The sequence below is a fragment of the Solanum lycopersicum genome, chromosome 6 (genome assembly GCF_036512215.1).
Source record: "Solanum lycopersicum chromosome 6, SLM_r2.1".
Taxonomy (NCBI): Eukaryota; Viridiplantae; Streptophyta; class Magnoliopsida; order Solanales; family Solanaceae; genus Solanum; species Solanum lycopersicum.
The window spans coordinates 44,556,723-44,584,210 of NC_090805.1; the positions used below are offsets into that span (position 1 = coordinate 44,556,723).

Consider the following 27,488-nt stretch of genomic DNA (forward strand, 5'->3'; position numbering starts at 1 on the left):
CCAAAGATTTTTAAGTAAGTCAAGCCATCCTTAATAAGATATATATTGAATTAATTACCTTATATCCAGATCTTATTAGAATTCTGAGATACTATTAGTGAACCATTTATTATATTTCCTTATTAAGATAATATTTTTTTTAATTACAAAGGACAAATGGGACATACATATTAATCAACAAATATATATAAATGGACCAATTCACCTCAATACTCTTATAACCAAAATACAGGGAGCCATATTTCTGCTAGAATTAGAGGAATTATTATTGATTAGTGGTGCATATGGAAGATTACTGGTTATGTTATCTTATTATATTTTGGTTTGTTTTGTTAATTGTTCAGAAAGTGGTGATTAATCTTTATTTTAGACCAAGGAGAATTCAAAATCATTTTTTGAAGCAAGGGATTAGGGGTCCTAAATATAATTTTTTGTTGGGAAATCTTAAAGAAATTGCTGATTTACAACTTCCTTCTTCTCAGCACTTCTCTTTATCCCATGACATTGTTCCTAGAGTCTTTTCTTTCTACCATCATTGGAAGAATATATATGGTACTAATCACTAGCTACTTGCTCTAAATTTTCTTTTGATTATATGGTATATGCTTAATAATTTTACATTCTTGTGTCACTATTTAATTTGGATCTGATTGAGCTGGCTAAGAACAATGGCTAGGTTATGCATAAGGAGTGTTTAGCGTTTAATTGCAAATTAAATCTTAGCGTAGCCTAGTTTATATAACATAAATATCTAATCGCATCATTTTTATTAGCACCTACATACCTATTTTCTGTCTATTATATAATGACTTGCGCTTGAATTTGAATTTATATTTGTAGTAAATTGAGTTTTAGTTATGTGCATTGACCATGTGTGTGAATAATTCTAGCATGATCAGTTGATTGTAGCTAGATAACTATAGTATATCATACGAGTTGATGCAAGACAAGTTATCTGCTACAACATACAAAGATCGATGAGATGACTATACATATACATAAAACTTGAATGTTTAACATCAACATTGATTGTGAATATAACCTAGAATAACATGTTATAAGATTGATGGTGTAGTAACTTAAATCCTAGAAAGCAAGCTCTAATATTATTTATTGGGCACAGGTGCAACATTTGTTGTGTGGTTTGGGGCAACAGTTCGTGTGTCCATCTCAGATCCAACGCTTATTAGGGATATGTTGCTTGTAAAATCAGACAACTTTGAGAAAATTGAAACACCTCCATCCGCCAAGAAGCTCGAAGGAGACGGTTTGCCCAATCTCAGAGGAGAAAAATGGGCTCACCATAGAAAGATATTAACTCAAATATTTTACTCACAAAATCTCAAGGCAAGTAGTTATGTTTGGACCATCTTTCTTATCAAAATAAGTTTAACTTGTTTACACTGACTTGACTGACGTATAATTATTTTTTTTAAAAAAATTATTCAGCTAATGATTCCTATGATGGGGAAGAGCATGAAGGATATGTTGAACAAATGGTCATCAAAAATGTGCAAGGATGGCAAGGTGGAAATAGAAGTTTCAAAATGGTTTTTGAGCTTGTCTGAAGAGGTGGTTACACATACGGTGTTTGGAAGCAGCTATGAAGATGGAAAAGCCATCTTCGAGTTGCAAGCACAACAATTGGCTTATGCCACTAATGCTTTTCATCAACTTTTCATTCCCGCATTTAGGTACGTATTCCTTCATCCTGAAATTAAGACAAGAACTTTGGCCTACTTACAAGACTTGCACAATCATTTTACTTTTGACTCGAGCTAGCTTTTCTAATATGTAAGTTAGGCCTAATGGCTTTTTTTAAAAAAAAATCTGGTGTTAGAGTTAGACTCGATCCAATATGGGCCCTTACAGTCCCCGACTGTTGTAAGGTTAGAAGTACTCACTTAATAGATTGAAGAATGTCCTTTCTAGGCAAGAGGAGGTGTGTTACGATCACACTTTTACCATTATTCCAGAACTTATAACTAATTGTAAACGTAGTCCACCACACAAACATCATATTCGATCATGACTCTAATTCGGACCACCCAGTCCCCTTGTGCATCTTTTCATAGGCAGGATGTTGACGTTATCCAACAAGCTAAGGTGAATTAAATAATAAATCCACGTCTATAAAGGACAACAACCCCTGTGCCTTAGATATACGAGTCATCATTAAATTTAAATATGTACTCAATTTCAAAACATTTCCAAAGGTGTTACTCCTATTTCTTTATATTTCGACAGGTTCTTGCCTACTAAGAAGAACATAATTTCTTGGAAATTGGACAGAGACGTTAGAAGTTCATTGATGAAGCTAATTGAACATAGGAAAAAGAGTTTAGAGTTTGATGAATCGGAGCTGGAAGGTCCAAAGGATATGTTGGAAGTAATTATCAAAGCTAGTAGTAATAATAATTCAAATAGTCCTGCTATCAAAGTTGATGACATTGTAGAAGAATGCAAAACCATGTTCTTAGCTGGCAAATATACAACCTCAAATTTGCTGACATGGACAACCATTCTACTAGCCATGAATCCACACTGGCAACAACTTGCACGTGATGAGGTTTTCAACGTCTGTGGAGCACGTGACACCCCATCTAAGGACGATATTGCAAAACTTAAAATAGTAAGTACATAAATTAATTCAACCCTAAAGTTATGAGTTTCATTTATAATTATTCATATGGTTCGGCTTTTGTAATGTCAGGTTGGTATGATCTTGAATGAATCCCTCCGGCTCTATCCACCTCTTGCTGCAATACTCCGACGTGCCAAAATCGACACGAAATTGGGGAACTTGAATTTGCCTAAAGGGACAGAGCTACTTATTCCAACTATAGGAATCCATCATGATGCAGAATTATGGGGAGACGATGTGAATGAATTTAATCCTGGAAGATTTGAGCGCGGCGTCGCTCAAGCAGCGAAAAGCCCCATAGCCTTCATGCCTTTCGGCTTAGGCGCTCGCCACTGCATTGGACAAAATTTAGCTATCATACAAGCTAAATTAGCCATAGCTATGATGTTGATGCGTTTCTCGTTTCAACTTGCTCCAACTTACCAACATGCTCCTACTATTCATATATTTCTATGTCCACAATATGGAGCTCCAATCATTTTCAAGAAATTGTAGTCTACTATGTAATTCCCTCCGTCCCATTTTATGTGGCAACATTTGATTGGACACGGAGTTTAAGAAATAATGAAAACTCTGAATGTTTACCATATTGTCCTTCAAAAAAAATAAACTCATTCTTCTGTCTCCTCATAAATATATTAGGTACTATCCTTAAAATTAAGTGGGACCAACAAGAGTGAAAAAGAAATTATACCTTTAAATACTTACCATATAAGGAATGTAAAATTTTTTTTGGACTGACCAAAAAAAAATGGTGCCACATAAAATCGGACGGAGAGAGTAATTTTATCTATGAATTATTTTCTTTATGATCATGTATGTTCTGTTGTTGGATAAATGTTGATGATGCCCTTTTAAATTTAGTGAGACTTGTTGTTGGGTCAATCATAGAAATGAGAATAAAGGTCTTTGATAATAAATTGAGAGTCTAAATTGCCTAGTTGTTTGAATTATTTGATCATTCGCGAATGGAGGAATGAATATATTAAGTTGTTAATTATTGTGATTTGAATTTATTTATTTTATTTTAATACATTTCTCTCACTTAAATTTTTTAGTTTGTTAGAAAATTTTAGCATTCAACTTTAATTGAATTTTATAGTTTTTGGGAAGCAATATTCAAAAATTGTTTTTACTTTTCAAGTTTAAATAACTAACAGAAAACATAAAAAAAACTCTGATTCGTAATTATGGTGAATTACAGCTTTAATTTTTTTATATATACTGTATGATATTAATATATATGTTATTTTTCGAATTTCAATTTATGTGCATTAATAGATTTTTTTAGAGTCAGTTGATTTTTTTATGTATTTTTTAAAAAGAATTATCAACTGTTGTAGTTTTTAATATTTTTACGTTATTTTCAAATAGTATATATCGAATTTCGAAAATCAATCCAAATTTTCATATAACTTTTTAATTTTATAGACCTAAAAAGACGTAATTTTTCAATATTAGGTATTATTTTTCACACTAAACTTACAAATAATGGGCCCCTTTTTGCAGCTGGGAACCAAAAAAGGGAGGGCTTTTATGTCCAGTACTAAGGAAGTGCAATTATGAAAAAAATTAGAAATGGTTATAAACATTTCGACCCGAAAAAATGGATTTAAAATAGGAAAATTGTATATAATGATAAATTAATTAATAAATTAGATTAAATATTATAATCATATTTTGATTTAATTGTGTCGTGTAGCAAATTGTTTGTCATTCACCTCTCTGCCTCAAACTCTCGCTCGCCACTCTCCTTCTCTCGCTCCATTTCTTGCTCGTTCCTTCTCACTTTTATATAATATACAAGTGTAAAAAATGCGTTTGTATTTGTATAAAGCGATAAAAATTGTATATATACTTATATTTTCGTTCCCTTTCTTTTCTCTCCTAGATCTCGCTCGCCATCCTCGCCTCTATCGCTTATACAAACGGAAATAAAATGTATTAATTATGTTTCTGTTTGTATAAAGTAAGATAAAATTGTTTATACACATGCAAATACATATATCTTCATCCTATACACTTAAAATTATACAATATAAATATTTCTCTGTCTATTTTTCTTTTGTGTTTCTCTCTTCCTCGTTTTATACATACGCAAATTATACAATTGATTTGTATATAACTACTTTCTTTTATATATGTATATGTATAGCGAAATATACAATTGATTTCTTTGTATATATATAGCGAATTACACATATTTATGTTTATTATGGAGCACAATTATGGAAACTTTATTATATTATATAAATATAAATTTTTTTTGTTTTATATGAAAATTGTTCTTTAAAATAGTGAAATAGAGAATAAATTCTGGTGTTGAACTTAATAGCAATTTAAGTTAAAATTAGAAGTTCACATTTCACAAAAGAGGTATCCACGCTCGTGAGAAATTGTCGCACGAGCGAGTCAACCCATGGGCTTCGGGCCTGTGCTCTCTCATTTTCCACTCCCAAAATTCTCTTTCAAAAAAAAAAAAAGCATCAACAACGGAGAAGAGAGAGCAACAGTAATAAAGGAACTATTGATCTCATCCACACCTGAGATCGAATCGGAACCCTAACTCCTTGAAGAAAATCATGTGGAGAAGACTTTCTTCCCAGGTTCGGACTCTAAGCCCACTCCGATCTACCGCTAAATCCAATCGCCTTTCCGCCGCCGCCACCCTACCTTCTTCTCCGGCGACTTTTCGACCTACGGTTCCTTTCATAGCCCGCCACTTCAGTACTGCTTCTGGTAACACTAATTTCATCAGATCTTACTCATTTTTTCGCACACGCACGTATTTTTTATATTTATATAGACAAATTTATATATAAACATGTAATATATTTGGTTAGTTTTTGTTGTGAATGGATTGTGAAGAGAATGAAAATTATTGTTGTGTGGAACAGCGAATGTTGTTAAGAAAGTAGAGGATGTAATGCCAATTGCTACTGGTCATGAGCGCGAAGAGCTTGAAGCTGAGATTCAAGTGAGTGAGCTTCATCCTTTAGGAATTTGATGTTATATGTTTGTCTGTGGTTGTACTTATAGTTGTAATTCAAATATATTGATTTAGGTGTAGTTGTGACTATAACTGATACTTTTATATGTGTAATTTTTTGTTTGCTTAGGGAAAGGATCTTCTCGCCATTAACTTTCCTGAGGGTCCTTTCGGCACAAAGGTCAGTGTGGTTATTAGTTCTTGTTTTTGTTACATTTGTTGTCTGTTAATGAAGTACTTTTATCTTATCTGATGCGTGTTGTTTTGTAAGATAGAATCAGTAGTTTGCACTTGTAATGATGGGTACCTCTCGCTATCATGGATAACGTACATAGCTCAACAAACTATTGATGGCATGGGCATTTTAAAACCAAACTATTAACTGTGGGCATTTGTGTTCAATTTTGCATAGTTCAAGGATATTTTTGACCATTTTCTGTACTTATTATGAACATGAACATGATAAAAGAAATCTATTTAATTGATGTGCAATGTTGCTTACTTCTTCTTCATATATGTCTATTGCTATGGAATTTTGAGTAGTCAATGTTATCTCCTTGTATGAATCATGTTCGATGCTAGCTGTTAGATGACACTAGTTCATGTGCTTATGTTCCTTTCTCAATGTTCTTTCACATTCTACTAAGCTGGAGTACAAATCTTTTCAATTTCTGTAATTAGTTTGTACATGGAAACAAAAAAATGATCTTCTGTCAACACTTGTACGTGGAAATAAAGCATGGTCAAGCTTAGATGGGTTGTAACTAGTCATTTTTTTTCTGAAAAAAGTGTTTGTTTGGATAAGGCATAATCTTGCACCAACAAAAAGACATGTACATGTGTGAATAAGTGCACATGCACGAGTGTAGAATTATGCGGTATATCATTTTCTTTGGTGTGAGTAGCTGAAACTAGTCGCAACAGATTCTCAGATTTGTCACAAAGGAACTTCATTTTGTCTGAGTATGCGTACTTCGACCAGATCTTTCAAAATTCACTAGAACGCTGATAGCCTGATACCATAATGGAGGTTCTAGAACTTCTACAGTATACATGAGGCTCTAATTATCTGCCAAATTTACTTTTTCTTCTGTTTTTCGCTCTCTGATCTTCACTTTTCAAAACCTTTCAGAAAAGTGGATCATTCGAAACTTGTCAAACTTTGATCCTACTCATGTAGTCATGTCAAGCTCATCCCTGAATCCGATCCTCTCAGCACGTAGGTCTCCAATGTCCAATTTGTTGCGACTAAAAAATTTCGCCTTGACTTGTGTTTTACATTTTAAAACACTCAAATGTAATTATTCTATGATTGTCGGTGGTGAGATCTGCTAATATAAAAAATATTGTGTGCTTTTGAGTCTACAGAAAAATTTAATTTCGACGTGGACTGCTGTTGCTTTTTATGTATGATTCAGGATAAAGAATTATTTATTGATAAAGAATTATTAATCATCAAAAAACAAAAGATTATGTGAGGACATTCTTTAGATTGATATAAGCTACTACAGTAATAAGTTTATCTTTCCAATTAGATGTATGGTAACATGATAAAATATTTTGAATATATTACAAATGTAGGAAGCACCAGCTGTTGTTGAATCCTACTACGACAAAAGAATTGTAGGATGTCCAGGAGATGAAGGCGGTAAGTTTTCTTTACAGAGTCAGATACAAAATGTCTCTATTACTGATTTTTTCCTTTAGGAAGTTCACTTAATTTTCTCTGTCATTTTCTACTTTAACAGAAGACGAACATGATGTTGTTTGGTTCTGGCTAGAAAAGGGCAAGCCACATGAATGCCCAGTATGCGCACAGTATTTTGTGGTAAGTACTGAATTTCTGTATTCTTGGGTCATATCATCATGTTCTAGGCTGTTAGGAATTTTTATAGATTTGAAAGGCAGTGGTGGAGCCAGGGGTTTCAAAATATGAAGAAGCCAAAGGGTGTTCAACATCTGCTGTACATATATAAAAAATAATTTTAACCATGTATAAACAATGTAGTTTTCCAATGAAGGGGGTTATTGGGCCCTTACTAGCTCCCCCCTGGTGAAAGGCCACGCCACTCCTTAATCAGGGGAAATTTCAGATTCCTTTATGGGTGACTTCCCTCTTCTTCTTTTTCTTTTTTTCAATTTTTGAGAGCGGAATCTGAGCTGTAAATCATCTAATTCTAGCCATCAATTGTTACCCATGTGAACCTTAATTTCTTAAGCTTTTACTCATAATAATGTTTTTTTAATTCTATGCAACAGTTGAAGGTGGTTGGCCCTGGAGGACCTCCTGATGGACACGACGATGATGATCATCATCACTGATAGCACTTGCAACTTTTCTGCCGGAATAAATCTGGTTCAGATAATGGGAGATTTTCTAACTCTACAAACACAGGATAAAAAAGTTCTGTGATTTTGTTTGCTTTTAGTGCATCGATTGTTCTTACAGCTGCTGTGGCAGCGGTGAAGTTGAATACTTTTGCTTTTACATTTTACTTAGACGTGGCATGGTCTGTTAGAATTACAAACCCAGTTTCTCCAAATGCAGAGCTCAATAATCAATAGCCACATGTTTGATTTTCTTGCAAGTGTTCCTTTTTGTTTTGTTGAAGAGCTCATGTTGGCACAACTTGTACTTGAACAAAATGATGTTTCATCATATTATTAAATTGCTGCAACATTCTTTCGTAACACACTTCCTTTATACATAGGTAATACTTTGTCGCGGTCAGTTACACACTACGGTTGTATGGTTGAAAGATATTTCAGTTTACCAATCTTCCCAAGTTATCTGATCAAATTTGTGAATTTAACGTATAATTCGTCATGTGAATTTATCAGTATATCTTGTACTTAAATAATCTTTATCTCGAACCCAGTAAGCTATAGAATTTAGTATTTTTATGAAATTAGAATATGAAATCGAACATTGAGGATATGTGTTACCATGATGGCTGCCCAAGTTTAGCTTCCAGGAGGCTCAAACCTGGAATAAGGAACATCTATCGAATTCCGCAATAGGAAAAAGGCAAAAAGGAATATAAAGTGAATCATATTATCGAGATGGCATGGAAAAAAGTTGGAACAGGTGAGACAATAGAAATATTTCCTTTTCTGGTACAAAAAATGAATATTTCCCTCAGTCAAAACATGCATTTTTTTTTAATTATTTACATAACTCTGGACACGCAATTATTTTATATTCCGGTTCGAAATTTAAAGAAGAGTTGAGAGGCAATACTCTATGATACATGAATATTCGTGACTCAAGTAACAAGAATTGATTATCTGACAGTAGCTAAGTCAAAATTTTTACTAATAAATTTTAAAATATGAAAAATAAATATATGAAAAAATTAAAAAAAAATTAACATATACTATAAATAATATAATTTTTCGATGAGGAATCTAATCACCGGCCCTACCCGGCTCCACTCTGTTACTTTTTAGTGTTGATGGGAATAAAAATGGAATTCATTTCTCTATCATAAAAACAGAGAAATTTTACCAATTATGGACAAATACCAAAGAATATTGCTAGCTGTTTTTATGCATGTGCTTCTCATTTCTTTTCTTTTGGGATAAAAACAGTGAAAGAGCAGCAAATTAGAATTAGATCCAGAGTTTTGTTAATGAGTATAAAATATTATATATTCGAAAATTACTTCAAATGATTATCCAGAGTTTTGTCACATTAAGTTGATTAAAATACGTGTGAATGTACAAACATAACTCGTTTAAACTTTTGAACTTGAGTTATTCGAATTAGATTGTGATGCGTTTTTTCACTTATAATTATAATTTGTTGCATACTACTTTTATTTTAACAAATTATAAACATATCGACTGATACGATTGAATTTTATTGAGCTATATTAAATGTGAAGCTTTTAGTCTAAGCCCAAAGTAGGACGACTTTAATACACTCTATTTGTTCCTACTATACAACAAAATAAAATAAAATATAAAAACACAAAATTGTGCTTCATTGTAAGATTTCTTAGGACTAGAAGGTAGGGTAGGGTCATGAACAATCAAAAAGGGAGGACTCATGCGTTGATAGTCATCAAGAACTAGATGAGGATGATTCATGCATTTGTAGTGTGATCACAAAGATATACATCAAAAATATCTTCAGCAGCTATCAATTAACGACAATAACTTAGTTGTCATTAAATATGTATTTTTAATGTCAATTAGCATTTTTTTTATATATGTCCCTGAAGGTTTTAGTGACATTGAATTCAATGACAATTAACTAACGCTACCGATAAAAACTCTAACACTCTTTGTTAATATATATTTATTACCGCTAAAAGGTGGTGTGATTCAATATATTCGGTCATATATAACCAATTAATCACATGGCTAAATAGTTCTCTATCCATTTGTTTTAATTTATAAAGATCTTGTCTTTTATACCATAAAGTATTTATATAAAAAAGTTGTTAATAATAGAACCTACTATATATATGCATAAAATGGGGCCTAAAAGTTTGGATTCCAAAGCTTTTGTTTGAGAAGGGGGTGATTCATGCATTAGTAGGAGTCATCAAGAACTAAAGTGGATGTTTCATGCATTGATAAACTCACTTTACCAACAAATCAGCAAAATTAATGGGAAGAGGGGGTTAGGTTATATTATGGAATAATATTATTATCCTGGCAAGTGCCAACCTTCTTTGTTTTTTCTCCTTTTTATTATTCTTTTCTCTTTAAACAAAACAAAGAAAAAAAGACAAAGGTGTGTTTGACAGGGAGGAAAATGTTTTTTAAGAAAATAAGTCGATTACTTATTTATTTTTGTTGTTTTTCAAAGTAAGCAAAATATATTATTTCAAAAGTAAATATACACACTATAACAAAAATAATTTTTGGCAAAATATAGATATTAATAAAGAGTGCTAAAGTCTTTCTCGACATTTTTAAGTGTCACTAGAATTAATATCGCTAAAGACTTTAATTAAAGACATATACAAAGAGTGTTAATTGCCGCTAAAAATATATATTTAACAATAATTAAACTTTTACTATTAATTAATTATCGCTATTGATCCTTCTTTTTATGTAGTGAAGCAAATTAAATATTATAGATGATTGAATGGTTGTAGCCTTGTAGGGTGGTGGAGCTGAGATGTGTTGGAGGGTAAAAGAAGAAATAACTAATATAGAATGTCATTATATAACTTGTCATCATAGGAAAGTCATTTATTTTTTAAAAATCTACTGAAAATAGTCTCTACAAATTATTATTAACCTATTATAAAAATAATATAAAATCTTTTCTTCAAAAATGTATTTCTACTACCAAACACGCCCATAAAGTTAAAATATATATATAGAACAACTATTTACATACATTAACAGTGTTATAAAGTTATGTTGCATGCACTATTAATGTAGTTTGACCTGTCGTAACATTTTACTTATTATACTTTTAAGTTACTTTGCATTTATTATAAACAGACATATAATTACCTTTTTTATTTATTTATTTATGATTTAATAATTATATTAACTATGTATTAAAAGTTAAATTCGAAAGGTATAATAAGATTCCGATCTTTTAGTTACAACCATTGCAAATGTCATAGGGAATAAAGGTCACACTAGAAAAATGCAATCGTGTACTATATATTAATAATCATATAACATCATCAGACCTTCATTATCAGTCAGAAGTTGTAAATTTATAATAAGAGAATTGATTTACTTTTGATAAGAAGAAAACGATTTATTCTTTTAAAGTAAAACTTTTCGACTCAAATCTAAATTAGTGATACCCAAAATTGAAATCGGACAAAGAAGAACCAAAAAAACAAAAACTATATACTAGTGGCAACAGCATATTTTGTCGTTGAGTTAAAAAATCAACCCCACCAAAAACTTGATCTTGATTCTAATTGAGTATCAGTAGATATGATTATTAATTTAATTGAGTATCAGTAGATATGATTATTAATTTATTATTGTATTTAATTAATTATATTATAGTCCTGTAACATGGATGAATTTTAAGTGGGGTAATGGAGTTGACATTCAAAAGATTTCATTATAATTACTCTCCAAGAAAGACTTTCTTTTCAACGGAATAATTGTTATGTCCGCTAACTCAAAATCTTTTGAGATCACTTGTACAACCTGACAATTACATTTATCGAGTTAAATGTAGCGGAATCGAAATTTTTTTATTAGAAAAATTTAAATATAAAAGGTTAAATATTTATTTAGTTTTAATGATTTTGATATTCGATTAAACTTATTCATATTAGGTAATATCATCTATTAAGGCTAAAATAAATAGAAAAATTATCTAGTTTTTTTTTTTTTTTTAATTTTCACTTGAATTTGAGCTTGAAACTTCATGGCTCTCAAGTAAATATACAAAGACATTTATTTTTATTCAAAAATTTTAAATTATACAAGATAGAACAGACGAAGAAGTCAAGAAAATTCAACATTTATTAAATAGATATATAAAAAATTTACATTATGTATATATGTTTCACTATTCGACCCCTCTAGCTCTGCCCTTATTTTAATTTATATCAATCATTTTTCTCGATCCGTCAAAAGAAAATCATGTTATGATGATGATGTGTTTCAATATTACAAATTTAAATATAAACAAAAGTAGTTTTTGTAAAAAAATAAAAAACTATATTCAATCAAATATCATTATATGCAATGAACATAATTGAGAAATGCCTAGTCATGTAGAGGTACAACATAGAACATTATTATATTGAACATGACCTGTCGAATATATATTTGCACATATGCCAAATAATTAAATATTGACAACATATACACCAACGTACCTTGGTATAAGCTTCAACCAGGGTCCAGTGCTACAAAGCATTTTTTATTTTTATTTTAACTTGGTTTTTTTTTCTTATACTTCTTAAAATTTTTGTGCAAGCTAAGCATATATAGGTTCAACATCTGAATGATAATTCTCTAGTTTAAGTCAACAACTTCAATCATGCTCTTTGTGATTTTGCTAGTCATTCAAATTCTTCTAATTATGTACTTTTCTTAAGGTATCGTCATAGATATGTTTCTATATTTTTTGATATAAAAATATTATAAAAATATATTGCAAAAAAATATCCTGAATATACCTTGTAATACCATCTTTTTTTTTTTTTTGGTTAATGCCGTATAGTTTTCCACGAGAAAACTTCACATCATCAAGAGTACTAATATTATTATAAAATTACAAATTTTATGATTAAACGCTAACTATGTTCGCGATGCACCAAAAAAAGATGGGCCCAGGGCCCATGTGGGACAAGACTAAGCGGCGCATAATGGGCCGAGGAATCCATCTCCTATATGGCCTTGCATTGCCTTATAGTGGGAACCCATATGGATTATTGTGTTATATTCTTCTTTTTTATAAAAGAAAATAATATGTCACCTAAAATAAAATTACAAGTAATTAAGTTGTTAAAACAATTTCAAACATCCTCGTTGATAGTTATTATGACGCATATCTAGTTAATCAATAAAAATAGATTATGATATACTTAACCTTTTTTTTTAGTATGCTTATCTGCAACATCTAGTGCCCTAATGGGCAATTAGGAATACGACGATTTGGTTTAATGAACAATTATTATTTTATTTCATCAAGTTTAAGGTCCATCTTATAATTTTTTTCAATGATTTTCTTTTATATCTGTTTTAATTTTTACTACCAAGCTCTTACTACTTGTTACCAACTTTATCCAACATGTACAACTTTTAACTTTTAAAAATATATTTATATTTTTTTTAATAAAAATTCTGAATTTATCACTAATCGTGAAAAGTGAGAACCATTCAGATGAGCGTTCGGTTCATGCAACTTTTTGTGGTTGTGGAGTCCTTTTCAGTATAAAACGAACAAAAAACTCATGATAATTTTTTAGACTTTGGACTTTGAATTTATAGACTTCGCACAAGAAAAGGACTTTGAGCCACTAATTTATAGGTGGCAAATCCAGAAAAAGCTATTCTAGAGAGACAAAAACAATTTTTGAAGATAAAAAGTTCATTTACTTTTTTCAAATGTTGTCCCAAAGATTTCCAGGTAGGTCACCATATCTATATACCTTTATCCCAGCAGTATTTTTATATATATATTTTTTTTCTTAAAAAAAATAATCAAAAAGTTGTTACATAAATATCAAGCTTCAAATATGTTAGTGTGTCGCATAAATTAGGCTGAAAGAATTATTAATTTAATTGTTCTTTCACAATTCCTATTAAAATATCCGTGTAGCGATGTTAAAATTTAAAATTTATAATTCTTAGTTCTATTTGTTTTTAAAAGGTAATATGTTTTTAAATAATCTATACATATTTAATGAATGTTTGAGTTAAAAGTCAGTATATTTGGTGAAAATTATAGCTGACATTCTCGCTTTATTCTTTTATATATATATATATATATATATATATAACAGATCTAAGAATTTCAATACTAGGATTAATTATAAAATAGGAACGTATAATGGGACAACGGGCATATATTATACATATTTAATGAACGTTTGAGTCAAAAGTCAGTATATTTGGTGAAAATTATAACTGACACTCTCGCTCTACTCTTTTATATATATATATATATATATATATATATAGTAAAAAAGAATCTAGAAATTTCAATACTAGGATTAATTAAAAAATTGGAATGTAGAATGGGACAGCGGGCATATATAATATATATGTATGTATGTATAGGTGGTGAAAAATTCAAATAGCAATAAGGAATTTGTGCTCTTTTCTTCGAGTGCTTCATTGAATATTGTCACAATGATGATAAATTGGACAATTGAAATAACACTTTTTTTCCCAAAAAATAAAAGAAAGTTAATGGGTATCCATCAATCATCAAACAATACATAAATAAATGATTGTTAGATATATATATATATATAATTTTTTTTTTAAAAAAAAATAATACAAAATTGGTATTATTCCTTTCTTGTTTTCAGTAATATTCTTAACTGTAGGTTTTGCTTTATTTATTGCCCCTGTCCAACAACAGGTATAGATTCTCTCTCTCTGTAACTCTAGAATTGGGAAAAATGGATGGATGATTTTTTGTGCTCTGTTTTGATTCTCTGTTTATTTTTTTCACTCTGTTTAAAAGATTGCCTGCTTTTTTTCCTTTTTAATGGATGCCCTTTTATTTCTTTATGAGTTTCTAGGTTGTATATTAGGCAGCTAAGTTCACACCATAAATACTTTTTTTTTTTTTGCATATTCACATGCCTTATTCTATTTTGGGCCTACTCTTATAAATAGGGACTACTTGTTTGGCTTCTCTTCATTGCAGTTGAGTACCATTTCTCAAAGTTCACTAGTCTTTCATCCATCTCTGAAGAGAGTGATATGAGTTATTTAAACCCTTCAACTGGCTCTGGTTAGTTGCAATGTACAATCTTTTATGTCTTTTTGCTTCTTCATATCGGGAACAACCTCTCTATCTCTCCACGAGTTAGGGGTAAGGTCTGCGTAGTATATTGTTGTTGCTTCTTGATATATATCTAACTAGCTTAGCATTGAAGGTGGTTCTATCCCACTTTGGAAATGTTATAAGTAGCTTATAATGGCTTGGGATCAGGGGCGGACCTAGAAGTCACGTACAGATTCTGTCAAATTCAGTAACTTTAATTCAAACATTGTAGTTTCATTTTGAAATTTACTTAGTAAATTTAGAATCTAGTTATTAACAACACATGATAGTATCGTAGAATTTAGGCACATTAAGTTAAAATCTTGGCTCCGTCTCTGCTTGAGATGAGTGTTAATGAAGCTACATGGATGGTGAGGATTCACATAACATATCTTGACTTGCTTGGGATTGGGGGATAGTAGTTGGAGTTGTAATTGTAGTTGTAGCTTATGTCTTTAAGCCAATAGATTTAGTGAAGCTATTTTATACATTGCAATTGCTATTATCCATGTGGAAACATTTCTTCTCACTTCTCTAGTTTTGTGTTTTCACTAAACATCTTTCTTGCTTCAAGCATTTGATAGTAGACTAATAAGTTAGTTAAATAACATTACAGGAAGTAGAACTTCTAGGATGACATTCGAGTTTGGAAGGACATATGTCGTGAGGCCCAAAGGGAAACACCAAGCTACAATAGTTTGGTTGCATGGCCTTGGAGATAATGGCTCCAGGTAAAATCTATTTACCTTTAAGCCACTATTTTATCGTTAACATATCAAAGTCAGTTACTTTCTTGTGCTTAGCTGTGCTTTCTGTAATTTGAAACAAAAGCAATAGTATCATAAAGTCACCATGAGAATCAGCCTGAGGCAAATAGAGCATAAATTCTATTAGAAGAAACATTGAACTTATTTTGAGTTGCGAGATCAAAGCTTTTGCTCTGATGCTTGTCTTTCCTGCACCCTTGTCTCTCATTTTATATGTTCCTTATATTCATTTGCTGATCGCTACGCTTCTTTATGCAGTTGGTCCCAACTTTTGGAAAGCCTACCCCTTCCTAATGTAAGCAAAGAGCTCGGATAACTTCTTAAATTATGCTCGACTTGGTTATATCTATACAACTCCTTTAACCTAGACTTTATCTTAAATCATTGTTTGTGAAACTATATAACCTTGCAGATCAAATGGATATGTCCAACAGCCCCAACTCGTCCTGTAGCTATACTCGGTGGATTTCCTTGCACTGCATGTAAGAATGAAACCAAAAAGTATCACAAGTTAACTTTAATAACTGTTATTAAGGGTCCCTATATATTATTCCAGGGTTTGACGTTGGAGAACTTTCCGATGATGGTCCTGATGATTTTGAAGGCTTAGATGCTTCCGTTGCACATATTGCAAACTTATTGTCAACTGAACCTGCTGATGGTAAGTTCTAGATAGTCCTTCAATGTAGATCTAAAACACTGGTATCTCCTGTGTATTTGTAAATTAGGTCTGTATAATTCGTGATCTGATTAGTAATTTTAACTGTGTGGTACAGTTAAACTTGGTATTGGAGGCTTCAGCATGGGTGCAGCGACTGCGCTGTACTCAGCAACTTGCTTTGCACAAGGAAAATACGGAAATGGAAACACCTATCCAGTCAACTTAAGGGCTATCATAGGTCTAAGCGGATGGCTTCCCGGTTCAAGGTTTGATTGCATATCATATCTCAAACTTGTTAGTGCAGCTGAGGAGTAATATTAAATATATCTACATTGGATTCTGGATATAAATTATATTTATGAATTGTGCAAAACATGTATTGCTTCCTAGAGGTCTTTCAAGAGCTATAAAAAGGGAGGTACCAAAAAAAGTAAAGAGTGCTTATATGGTCATTTTTATGTTTTCGATCTCTTTTTTTTTACCTTAGACAACAGACAATGTGGGAGTTAACAACTGGAATTGTGCAGGAACGTGCGTAACAAGATTGAAGGATCACTAGAGGCTGCAAGACGTGCCTCGTCTTTGCCCATTCTACTCTGTCATGGATCGTGTATGTACTTTACTTGCATATACTTGTACAACACTTTTTTAGCTTATACCAATCATAGTGCGTCTCTCTGAGTCCTCGAGGTTGGACCTCTGATCAGTAACTTGTAATCTGCATAACAATCTTTTTACCCTTTCTTTTGTAATTTATAGGTGATGAAGTTGTTCCTTACAAATATGGAGAGAGGTCTACCCTTGTCTTGAACTCAGCTGGATTCAGGAACCTTGCATTCAAAAAATACGACGGGTATCCCATCTTTGCTTTGCACAATTATAGTTCTAAATGGTACAAAGAAGTGTTTTCTCAAATTACCATCTTATTCTCCAGGCTTGGTCATTACACAGTACCAAGAGAAATGGATGAGGTGTGTCATTGGTTAAATGCAAGGCTCGTGCTTGAGGGTTGCCGATGATGAACTCACTCTTAAGAGCTTCAAGTTATAAGTAATTCAGGAGTGAGGACAAATGCATGAGAAAACTATAATATGGGGGAGTATACACTTAATAGTTGTATGTAGTTACTATATATATGCCTTGGGTGAATTCTAGGACTTAGTCTACCAGTTTTGTCTCAAAAATAAAGGTTTGGATGTGTTTCTATTTTCTTCACTTTGTAGACATTTTGTTTTCTTCAATTCTACTCAGAATTTTGGTAGTCATTGTATCATGGTTGTATCAATATTAATGGATATTGTGCTTATTGTGTATTCTCTTTTTTTCTAACAAGCGTGGTATAACTTATCTCAGGATTAGTCACAAAAGCAGTATTAAATTTTTATCTGAAGACCATTGTATGCACCATACTATCCTATCAATGTTTTAGGATTATTTTTGCTAACAAGAGGCAATCCAGAAAATCAATCACCTAATAGTGACTGCTTTATTGTCATTTACAGAGACTAACAATACTAATTTCAAAGCAACAGACATTGGAGTGGAACAATTTAATCAATTAGAGCTGATAGTGTGAAGAATGCATTGTCTTCATCGTTTCCACAAATATATGGAAGATAGGTATATCAACTGTTATTTTATTACAGCTCCCAAGCCTAAAGATTACAAAATTAATGTCAGAAGTACTACAACAGTTCGACGAATAAGCAGAGATCGGTACTACTTTCTGCAGTAATATCTCTCATTCTTCTTTACCCTGGTTGTTCACGATAGTTTTCAGCTTTTCCTTGAGTTCACCACTCTGCATGGAAAAAGAATCGATCAGCATTTCGCACTTAACCAGTTGGACTCGTATCATGTAAACAAGTCAAATTACCTGATGCATATTGAGGATGATATCTGATCCACCGATAAACTCCCCATTGATAAATATTTGTGGAAATGTGGGCCAGTGGCTGAAAAAAAGAGAAATAGAAGAGAGTATAAGAAATTTTGGGTCATGATTCCTCTTTGCATACCACAGATGCTATGGCGACAGACATAGCAAGGGTTCTGGAAAGGTGACAGAGACAACATATAGCTTAAAAATAGATTGACCAAGATTTATTTTGGTGTAACCAAATAATGTTTCGGGACATGAGGTCTCAGGTTCAAACCAACAGACAGAAATACTAGGTGTCCATCCGTCCTAGGCTTGGTGGACAGAGTTAGTATGTCTTGCCGATGAGAGGTGGCAGGTATCCCATAGAATTAGTTGGGGTGCATGCAAGATGGCCTGCCTGGACATCACGGTTATTAAAAAAAAGCTCCGTAGTACAAAGAACTGAATTGATCTTTTGAGCTCTTTAGAGATAAACTACTCGTGAAGTTCTATAGCATTCACTTGATGCTCTTTAAAATACAATCACTATATAGTATATAAAAATAAAGGGTCGCCATTTTTTATAGCTACAAAAATGTAGACATACAACCTACATATAACTCAAATAACTACATAGCCACAGGGTCATCACCATGAATGTAAAATGCTGGCATCATCCAGGTGAATCAATGTCATACCATACTTCATAAATTAAAAAAAAACAATACCATACTATAAGAATGAAAAGAACCAATTTAAACCACAGATATTTAAAAAAAAAAAGTATGAGCTGCCTCGACAGTCAAATATCATCTGACCTTATGAACAAACCATTAATCATTTCCAGAGTTTACTATGATATTTAAATGGCAGCCAATATCCCATCAGCAATATGTCTACCCAAATGACCCTACTTTCTCTAAAGGATGTGTTTAATGTCACAAAAGCATATTGCTCAGATCACAGCAGAGGGCGAAAGATGGCCACTTAACATCTAGAATTGTGTATCAATCCCTTCTAAAAATGCAAATAAATTCGTCAATAAATAATTTTCATAACCATAGACCATTTGGCATCAAACTTACCTGAAAGCTTTTACAGCATTCTTAAGCTCAGGATCTTCTAAGATATTTCTGGCACTTATTGGAGCATCTGCAAAGACAATATATATTCGTAAATCGTAAGAAGATGAAGACCAATTAAGGGCCCATGGACCTCTATCAGAAATCTACACTTGCAAGTAAAGAGGATGCAAAATCCAACAACAAGAGATATCACTTATAGCACATGGACTTACTGTATTCTTTGAGAACTCTAACAGCCAATGAGCTGAATCCACAACGAGGCAGGTCTGGCACACCTTTCATGTATATCATCACAGGATTATCCTTGACATCCTACAACAGAAGGCCGACAGAATAACTAAACCTGAACACTTAACAGTACAGCAAATAAACGAAAAAGGGTAACACAATCTCTATATTCAAAGATTGAAAACAAAAGAGCTCTGACTTGCCAACAAGCAGAAAATGTACACATTGACTAAAGCTACCTGCTCAACAATATTCTCCAGAGAAAGACCTGAACTCTCAAGCTTACTAGTAGGCCTAAAATCTTCATGTGTGTCCGGATCACTAGGCACAGAAGTTGAATACCGCACTTCACCCTGGTGGATGGATCTGGATGTCTATTATACAAATCAAGCAACTGTTAAGCATAAATTTTGAACAAATAAAAGAAAAAAAACGATTTTGTCTAATCCTGTCTATGGGCTAAACACATTAGAAGACACTGGATGGAAACATATGGTAGAAAGATTTGAGCAAATGGTCTTTTTTGGGGAATATAGATTCAAGCAAATGTTTGATGAAGGTAGATTCAAGCAAATGTTCTTAGTTTATTATATGACTTACAGATACAGCATATACTCCAATTGTATTTAGCTAGCGAGAGATAAACTAGAGTGTCCAGAACAGAGCGATGGGGTGCACAAAGTGAAAACAGAAGAAAGAAAGGGGAGCTCTTCATAGTAAAGCTTAATTTCTTTACTTTGCAAGCTACCAGATAAGTCAGACAAAGAAGTGGAAAGCATTAGTTGATGTGTTGTTAATAGTAAGCACAAACAGGGTGACAGTAATGTTTATTCTTACAATTGCAGATGAACGTGCAAGAGGGTAGGCTGCAAAACGCTTCAACATCATTTGAGATAATGATCTCGCCATAATAAAAGAGACAATTTGTTCAAACTTCTTTCAGCTGCAGGGATGATTAAATAAGAAAAAATTACAAATCAGTTCTTAGTGCTTCACAACCTCAAAAATATAGTAAAAACCCTTAGCTACAAAGCATACAACCCTCTTTTGGGACCAATGAAGCTAAACCATCAAATTTATGTTCAGGCATAGACTACTATTTAAATGGATTGGAATGGAGATAATCGATTCATATAACTGACAGCAACTAGTACAGGACTGAGGCACTTTTGCCATAATAAATAGCTACAAATTTATCACTAATGTTGTTTCTTTTATCTAGGTTATCTTTACTATTTTTATGTAGATAGTTGTCTTTCCTTCGATATTATGCCATAGGGGTGAGGTCTGTGTGCACCCCACCATCCCAGACCCACTTGTAGGATCACAAGGGGCATGGTGTTGTTACTTGATGGTATTATCACAGACATCCCATCTCTATGACCCAATAATCATATCAAACCACAACAAAAAGCTCAATGTAATATCTGAATTCTGATCAGAGATTCTTTAATCTAGACAAATGTTCTAATTTCAAATTTGTTTTGAGATACAACATTATATTAACACCTAACTCATTGAATCAATTCATCGAACACCTAAACGCATAAAACTGAAAATTTTCAGACACCCATTTCAGTAAACGATAAAAAGATTGTTTTTTTAATCTATTTTCATCCAATAAACCCCAAGTCACTGTTCAAAAACAATCGGAGAGAGCACGCAAAAATTAGAAAATGACATGAAAGCAATTACTACTGAATCACCAAAAAAATGGTTCCTACAGAAATCTGCTGGCTTGCCAAGCGAATAATGACACAATTAAAGAATAAATAGATGGAAAATCGAAAAATTACCACTCAGAGAAGAGAAGACCAGACCAATTCCTTCCTGTGCTTTAATATTTTCGACTTCTAAAACCCCTATTTCAGGTTTTCATTTAGGTATTTATAGCCGAAAGGGTGATGAGAGAATGGAGGAGGAACATAAAAACGTATATTGCCGTTTTTGCCCCCTAGGCCTTAAAACTTAAATCTAAATTTTGTGTTTATTTAATTACTTTCTTTGTATAAAAAAAAAAAAATCTATTTCCTTTTTAGTCCGTTTTAAAATTCTTTCTTTTTTTAGTAATCCTTTAACTTTTCACGTGGCATGTTTAAAAATATAAAATTAAAGGGTATTTTGGTACGTTTAACATAACTTTAATTTAGAACCATAATATTAAAAAATATTTTTTCTTTTGATAAACTTCGTTCCAAGTCAAACTAGGTTATCCTTTTTCAAACGGAGAACATACCTTTTTTAACTAGATAAATTGATAATTTCGATCTTCTTGGATGTTATGTGGTAAAGAATGTGTGTTCAAAGTTTGAAAGGATACCACAAGTAACTAGATAAAGTAATTGGTCCTTCACAAAACTAGTTAACTTAATTCACAGGTTGAGTTAATGAAACAATTAATTACCAAGAAAATGAATTCCTTAGTCACCCTTCAAATTTCCACATTCAAAAAAGTTATAGTATTTGTTTTGGCGATAAAATATTTAAATTTACAGGTTAATTGCGTTTGCAAATTTCCTCAGGTGGTTTAATACCTTCCCTTCCTCAGTAGATTTTTTTATCTTTATTTTCAAACAAAGGTTCCAAATGCCTTTTCAAAATCTAATTTCCAAAATAGTTAATGGGCGACTCTGTTTTCACACATACAACCAAGTAATGAAACATTTCTAATCGATCTTCTTTTTTTAAAAAAAAAAACAAAAAAACAGATAAAACAAAACAATCATATTAAATTTGTTGTCATTTCTACATGATTTTACCAGTTTCTTCATTGGTGCAGTAAATTTATATACTATTTCGCAACTCCATAATAAATCTACATTAACTTTCACCCTAACGCAACTAAATCTCGTTTAATTTGTCTAATCGATCACTAACTAGTTTTTCCAACTGGTTTAGATATGGAAAACATTAATTCCTTATTAACGTAGCAGAATCGACCATAAGAGAATTTTTCTACGTCGCAAACTGTAAATTTGCCTAATCATAAACATATGCCATAGCTGGAAAATTACGATACAAACATTGAAAAACAGACGTACTATAGGGAGGCATGAGGTTAAGCTTAACATCCTTTAAAAAATTCCCTTATGATCTTAACAAGCTTTTATGTTTCATATGTTCAGAGATAGTAAACAAGGAACTATAATTTCATGAGGGGGGAAACACTTGTTCTTGAAGTATCGAAGTAGGAATGGAAAAGAACGACAACAGCGATGGTTCATTTGAGAGTACAAATAACAGGAATTCTGACATAAAATTCCTCCATTCAGTGATGACAAGATACCTGAAAACCAAAGAACTTCAACCTGAAAGGAACCAAGCATTAATTCAATGGTTTAATGCCCGAAGGATCTTGGCATGTACCTTGATGACCTGTTGTGTCTCCTCCACGTTCCTGGTCTTTCCCCGTGATTATCTGATGGAGCTTATCTACTAGCTCACCTGCTTTCGGATCTAGCACTAGTTGTGATCAACTAGCACTCAGTCTAACAGCATCATCATCTCTTCATATGACCAAGTCACATATGGGAGGTCATTCAGAAAGGAGAACTCAAATTCCAAATCCAACAACAGATTGATGTCTGGACTAAATCCATCCTCAGGCTCAGAGTACACATCATCAAGGAAGTCAAACATACCAGCAGGCATCTCAAAGAACTCATCTGGAGGAACGAGATCACCTAATGGTGTCTGATATGCACTGAGAGTATCCCCAGCGTCTCTTTGAATCTCCAACCTTCTCCAATCAGACAGCCTTTGAGGGTCAGCCTCGGCTGGCCTGTCTGAGGGATGCTCAAGCCTGGCATGCTTTCTTAGTTCTCCATAATTGCCATTAAAATTGCATGTCTCCAACGAACAACTCCTGTGTTTGGAATTCATGAATTTACGAGCTGCCTCTACGACAATCCATCCTTTAATCTGTCCCCGGCAAAGAGGGCAGACAAGCTCTGGTTGCTGCCCCCCAGCAAACCAGGTTGTTCTTGATGAAGGTTGTACCTGATTTCCCCTGTGGAGCATCGTTCCCGATACAGTACTTCGCTCTTGTGGAACTTCTGATTGTGTTCCGGATGATAGTTTACAAAATTGATCAAGACAATTTGAATGACGGTAACTTGTGTCACACATATAAGGCAGGCAACCCTTTTCCCCGGATGAGCAAAGTAGAAGGACAGCATTGTGTGGATGCTCCATACATATAGCGCACCTAGCTTCTTCCCATTCTCTTTCACTCTCTACTGGTGGTAGGTCAGTAGTCTTTGAGCTGCAATCATAAGGAGATGCCCTTGCCCCGTTGAAGGACGAAGAGTTCACCATTCTATCTTTCGGCATGTTGAGCTGGAGGAAGTCACTAGATTTCTACTTCTGTGCTCCCACAGTACTGCTTCTGAGATGGGCAGAAGGAAAAAAATGATAAATAATCAATAACAACTAATTATCAATGCACAATTAAAACAGCAGACTTCATATAATTTATGCTGCTCGGACTCTTCAAAAATATCAAGGGGTGTGTGTCGGAACTCGGATCCTCCAAAAGTTGTGCATTTTTGGGGGATCTGGCATCGGCGGAACAACATTTTGAAGAGCCTGAGCAACATAAAACATAATTATAAAGTAACACCTCCTTTTAATATTAGGTATACTATGCACCTTCCTTTTCTGTCTCTTCTTTCCCAAATGGGAGACAACTATGTACTCTCATTTTGATAGTCACATTACAAATGAATCAAGCATTCGATGATGTCCTCTTATAAACAACTTCAGCTGTGAATGTGAAAATTTATTACAAAAGTAACTCAACTATTCATGCCAGATAACAGCAATAAGCCTTGACAGCTAAAAATCATATTCACTTCTTCAATTCACAAATAAAAGTTCCTCATCTATTGAAGTATTCTTCACCCTTCCCCACTTGAGGTTTAATCATGTTAACTGCGTCAACTGCTATTAATGGCTGAGTACACTATATCTGTATATCATATCAATTCAACCACTGGGGACTAAGAAATTAGTCATACACATGCATAAATCCCTCAAGCTTCCCAGCTAAGCCATTTGCAAAGAACTTCTATGATCCAGCATTTATTATTAGTATAATTAACTCAACTAGCAGTCCATATTAGCAATAAACTAAAAATAGTCGTGTTCTTTTTTTACTATCCGTCTTAACTGCTTGGTAGTGATTCTTTTACATTTTTTAGCCAATTAATCATGATACAGAGTGGGTCATTAACTAAGCCTACACTTTAGGAAATAACTTCTAATAAATTATCTAATCCTAGATTATTATTCTTTGACGATATATCTAAGCCTGCATTTTTGGATATAAGTTGTAACAGATGACAACCATTTGCTCTAAAACTAGTAAAATCATAATTAGTATGCACATGCATTGGACAACGTATATCTCACACACCATTTTTTACTTTATGTCTTTATCTCTATCGTCTTTCTCTTTCTATTTACAGTGGTTTAACAATATTTAAATACCCTGCATATCTTCCTCTTTGAAATACTACCTTTCTTCATCTATGCATCTATATCTTTCTCCATATTCACCACCAAAATCTAAAACCAAGTCTCTTCATTAGCAAAGGTCTAATATTATTCTCACTCAACTTCACAAATTTTTCTGAATTTTATCTTCATCTACTTTGGGTGCTAGGTACATAGACGTCAATGCATTCCTTGAATGATAGGAAATGAAGAAACTATGGAGGTTTTCTATCTAAAAAATGGTGAAGAGAAAGGTTTTTAAAAGTTGTCCAAGGGTGCAATGATGGAACTTTAGATGGCGTTATTGATGCTCTCATGGATTATACTGTCAGTGTTGAGAGGAAGTACCTTGACTAACCTTCAAATATACACAGTATGCCTCGTATAATCATTGTTTTCTCACTGTATACCATATGAGAGAAGTATGCCTACTGCTATGGTGTGAAAAGGTTTTGGCGAGGTGTGAATACACTGTATATTCAATGTCTACTAAATGTATAATCAATGTATGAGGTATATACATAGAGTATGGTTAATATCAATTGTCTAAACCTAGGAGTGCAAAGTCCAATCTGCCTAAACCTAGGAGAAAAATAGCATATACCTTATAAAAACCAATTCAATTGATCAAATTCAATAAATGCCTCCGTCGAAATCATCATTAAAACAACGAACAAATGATCAGCCATTGTCTAACTTGGGATAAATATAAATGATTAGCTTCTTTCCTCCCTAATTAGGGTTTAGGCCAAAATTAACATGGCAGAAACCCTACACCTTAATCTCTCGAACCAATAAGGTCATCCAGAAAAGTACTACTTATATGATGAATTAATTATAATTAACCTTTGCTTTGCCGAATTCAAAAATTCCAGATTGGAAGCAAGAGATACTTACCGTGCTGGTTCAGATCTCAATTCTCCTGTGATGGAATAAGGAGAGAAGCCACCGGAAAATGAAACTTTTACGAAAACGTATATAATCACAGTGATAAAAACACATTCCCTAGAGAAAATCATACAACCAAACAAAATTGACAGGCTAAATCTGAAAAATGCACATGAAAAACAGAATTCAATTAAAATAACGAACCTGCAAGTAAATTTACTAAGTCAAGCCTGAACTGTCACCAGCTGGAGCTTACGAAAGTTCCCACAGCAACAAAAAAAAATGGCGATTTAGGTTTGGAGGTTGAGGAATCTGCCTAAAATGGCCTTAGACATTTGAAGGAGGCGCCGCCGCCGGCCGCCGGTAGAACTCGGGGAGTGGGGCAATGGGCAAGAATGGCATGGGCGGATAATATTTTTGTTTATATATGCTGCCAGCATCATAATTTTCAATTTTACATTAGCAAGTACTCACCTATTTAATTTTTTTGAGTTATTACTCGCACTTTTTATGAATAATTACACATATTTTTTTATTATTATTATTATAAAAAATTCACCTACTTTTTAAAGAAAATTCAGATAGGACTGTATATTAATATACCATCTTTTCATCAAAAGAATATAGGACTCTGTATATTAATATACCATCTTTTCATTAAAAGAATATGAAAAATTGATCAAATTTAATTAAATCAAATTAATTTATATTATTTTTTATTAAGTTATAGACATTTATTATAAGTGTATAATTATTTTGAACAATTAAAATATTTTTTTTAATTTATGAAAAAATTGAAAAATTCTCTGAATCTAACTGAATAATATAACATGATCTAAATATATTTATTCATTAACAATATGTCAAAATTTTGATGTATAAATTATAACATTTTTTAAATATAAATATAACATAATTCCTAGACCTTCGTGACTAGACCAATTCGAGTCTTTATTTTTTAATTAGCTTTTGCGTAATTAGGTTTAAATTAAAAGATAATGTAATAAATACTCTATCAAATACTACAAAACATATACAAAAGCTTCTGCTAAATGTTTAAGATCAAACAATTTGGCAATAAAATTTAACATTTTTGTCATGTTGGTGAAAAACTAAAGTGTTTTTCAATACATATTTGCGAAAGAAATATTTTATTAGTAATATATTTTGAATGATATTTTAAAAGTAATAAAATGAAAAATTAACCGAGCTGTATCTATATCGAAGAAAATTTGATAGAAGTAAGATAACTTTGAAAAAAACTAATTTTTAGTTATATATTATAAAATAGCTAAAAAATTGAGATAGATATAAGTTTTACAAAATAACTTATCGGACCATACCATTAACACATTACTTTTAATTATTTTTATAATAAATTCAAGATGATAGTTATCTCCAATTTTTTCTTTTTATATTTT

The 27,488-nt window shown here is 32.5% G+C and overlaps 5 protein-coding genes across 9 annotated transcripts; 3 read left to right on the forward strand and 2 right to left on the reverse strand.

The window, feature by feature from the left end:
• The first annotated feature begins 284 nt into the window (after nt 1-284).
• On the forward strand, nt 285-3,230 carry LOC101267535 (cytochrome P450 734A1-like). Its single transcript, XM_004241663.5, has 5 exons — nt 285-552; nt 1,124-1,347; nt 1,450-1,694; nt 2,248-2,632; nt 2,714-3,230. Exons 1-5 carry the CDS (start codon nt 285-287, stop codon nt 3,137-3,139), a joined length of 1,548 nt encoding a protein of 515 aa, XP_004241711.1. The 3' UTR covers nt 3,140-3,230.
• A 1,718-nt stretch (nt 3,231-4,948) lies between these two features.
• On the forward strand, nt 4,949-8,324 carry LOC101267245 (putative cytochrome c oxidase subunit 5b-like). Its single transcript, XM_004241662.5, has 6 exons — nt 4,949-5,383; nt 5,542-5,621; nt 5,764-5,814; nt 7,215-7,281; nt 7,382-7,461; nt 7,893-8,324. The coding sequence occupies exons 1-6, from the start codon at nt 5,227-5,229 to the stop codon at nt 7,953-7,955; spliced, it is 498 nt and encodes a 165-aa protein (XP_004241710.1). The 5' UTR covers nt 4,949-5,226; the 3' UTR covers nt 7,956-8,324.
• A 5,226-nt stretch (nt 8,325-13,550) lies between these two features.
• LOC101266950 (uncharacterized) lies at nt 13,551-17,822 on the forward strand. 4 transcript variants are annotated; one of them, XM_010324376.4, is made up of 10 exons: nt 13,551-13,710; nt 14,962-15,048; nt 15,698-15,812; nt 16,107-16,143; nt 16,261-16,330; nt 16,405-16,509; nt 16,625-16,775; nt 17,037-17,119; nt 17,269-17,362; nt 17,444-17,822. In XM_010324376.4, exons 1-10 carry the CDS (start codon nt 13,689-13,691, stop codon nt 17,526-17,528), a joined length of 849 nt encoding a protein of 282 aa, XP_010322678.2. In that variant the 5' UTR covers nt 13,551-13,688; the 3' UTR covers nt 17,529-17,822. The 4 variants fall into 4 exon arrangements, with proteins under 4 accessions (XP_010322678.2, XP_069155467.1, XP_010322679.1 ...); XM_069299366.1 differs by lacking the exon at nt 13,551-13,710 and adding an exon at nt 14,365-14,670; XM_010324377.4 differs by lacking the exons at nt 13,551-13,710; nt 14,962-15,048 and adding an exon at nt 14,378-14,670.
• A 222-nt stretch (nt 17,823-18,044) lies between these two features.
• LOC101266646 (monothiol glutaredoxin-S15, mitochondrial) lies at nt 18,045-21,685 on the reverse strand. Its single transcript, XM_004241660.5, has 7 exons — nt 21,480-21,685; nt 20,521-20,626; nt 19,923-20,057; nt 19,668-19,767; nt 19,456-19,522; nt 18,386-18,464; nt 18,045-18,310 (listed from the first exon to the last, which is right to left on the reverse strand). The coding sequence occupies exons 2-7, from the start codon at nt 20,590-20,592 to the stop codon at nt 18,251-18,253; spliced, it is 513 nt and encodes a 170-aa protein (XP_004241708.1). The 5' UTR covers nt 20,593-20,626; nt 21,480-21,685; the 3' UTR covers nt 18,045-18,250.
• A 1,056-nt stretch (nt 21,686-22,741) lies between these two features.
• LOC101266131 (uncharacterized) lies at nt 22,742-26,541 on the reverse strand. Of its 2 annotated transcripts, XM_019214504.3 has the most exons (3): nt 26,272-26,458; nt 26,077-26,184; nt 22,742-24,070 (listed from the first exon to the last, which is right to left on the reverse strand). In XM_019214504.3, exon 3 carries the CDS (start codon nt 24,013-24,015, stop codon nt 23,167-23,169), a length of 849 nt encoding a protein of 282 aa, XP_019070049.1. In that variant the 5' UTR covers nt 24,016-24,070; nt 26,077-26,184; nt 26,272-26,458; the 3' UTR covers nt 22,742-23,166. The 2 variants fall into 2 exon arrangements, with proteins under 2 accessions (XP_019070049.1, XP_004241706.1); XM_004241658.5 differs by lacking the exon at nt 26,077-26,184 and having other exon boundaries at nt 26,272-26,541.
• Between the last annotated feature and the right edge of the window lie 947 nt (nt 26,542-27,488).

Coding starts and splice junctions, on each gene's coding strand:
- LOC101266646 (XM_004241660.5), bottom strand. CDS start 20,592: ATGGCGAGATCATTATCTCAAATGATGTTGAAGCGTTTTGCAGCCTAC. Junction 19,523..19,667: donor TAGAGTTCTCAAAGAATACA/GTAAGTCCATGT, acceptor TTGTCTTTGCAG/ATGCTCCAATAAGTGCCAGA. Junction 18,311..18,385: donor TCATCCTCAATATGCATCAG/GTAATTTGACTT, acceptor TTTTCCATGCAG/AGTGGTGAACTCAAGGAAAA.
- LOC101267245 (XM_004241662.5), top strand. CDS start 5,227: ATGTGGAGAAGACTTTCTTCCCAGGTTCGGACTCTAAGCCCACTCCGA. Junction 5,384..5,541: donor CCACTTCAGTACTGCTTCTG/GTAACACTAATT, acceptor TGTGTGGAACAG/CGAATGTTGTTAAGAAAGTA. Junction 7,282..7,381: donor ATGTCCAGGAGATGAAGGCG/GTAAGTTTTCTT, acceptor CTACTTTAACAG/AAGACGAACATGATGTTGTT.
- LOC101266950 (XM_010324376.4), top strand. CDS start 13,689: ATGTTGTCCCAAAGATTTCCAG. Junction 16,144..16,260: donor AAAGCCTACCCCTTCCTAAT/GTAAGCAAAGAG, acceptor ATAACCTTGCAG/ATCAAATGGATATGTCCAAC. Junction 17,120..17,268: donor TCTACTCTGTCATGGATCGT/GTATGTACTTTA, acceptor TGTAATTTATAG/GTGATGAAGTTGTTCCTTAC.
- LOC101267535 (XM_004241663.5), top strand. CDS start 285: ATGGAAGATTACTGGTTATGTTATCTTATTATATTTTGGTTTGTTTTG. Junction 553..1,123: donor TCATTGGAAGAATATATATG/GTACTAATCACT, acceptor TATTGGGCACAG/GTGCAACATTTGTTGTGTGG. Junction 2,633..2,713: donor ATATTGCAAAACTTAAAATA/GTAAGTACATAA, acceptor TTGTAATGTCAG/GTTGGTATGATCTTGAATGA.
- LOC101266131 (XM_004241658.5), bottom strand. CDS start 24,015: ATGCCGAAAGATAGAATGGTGAACTCTTCGTCCTTCAACGGGGCAAGG.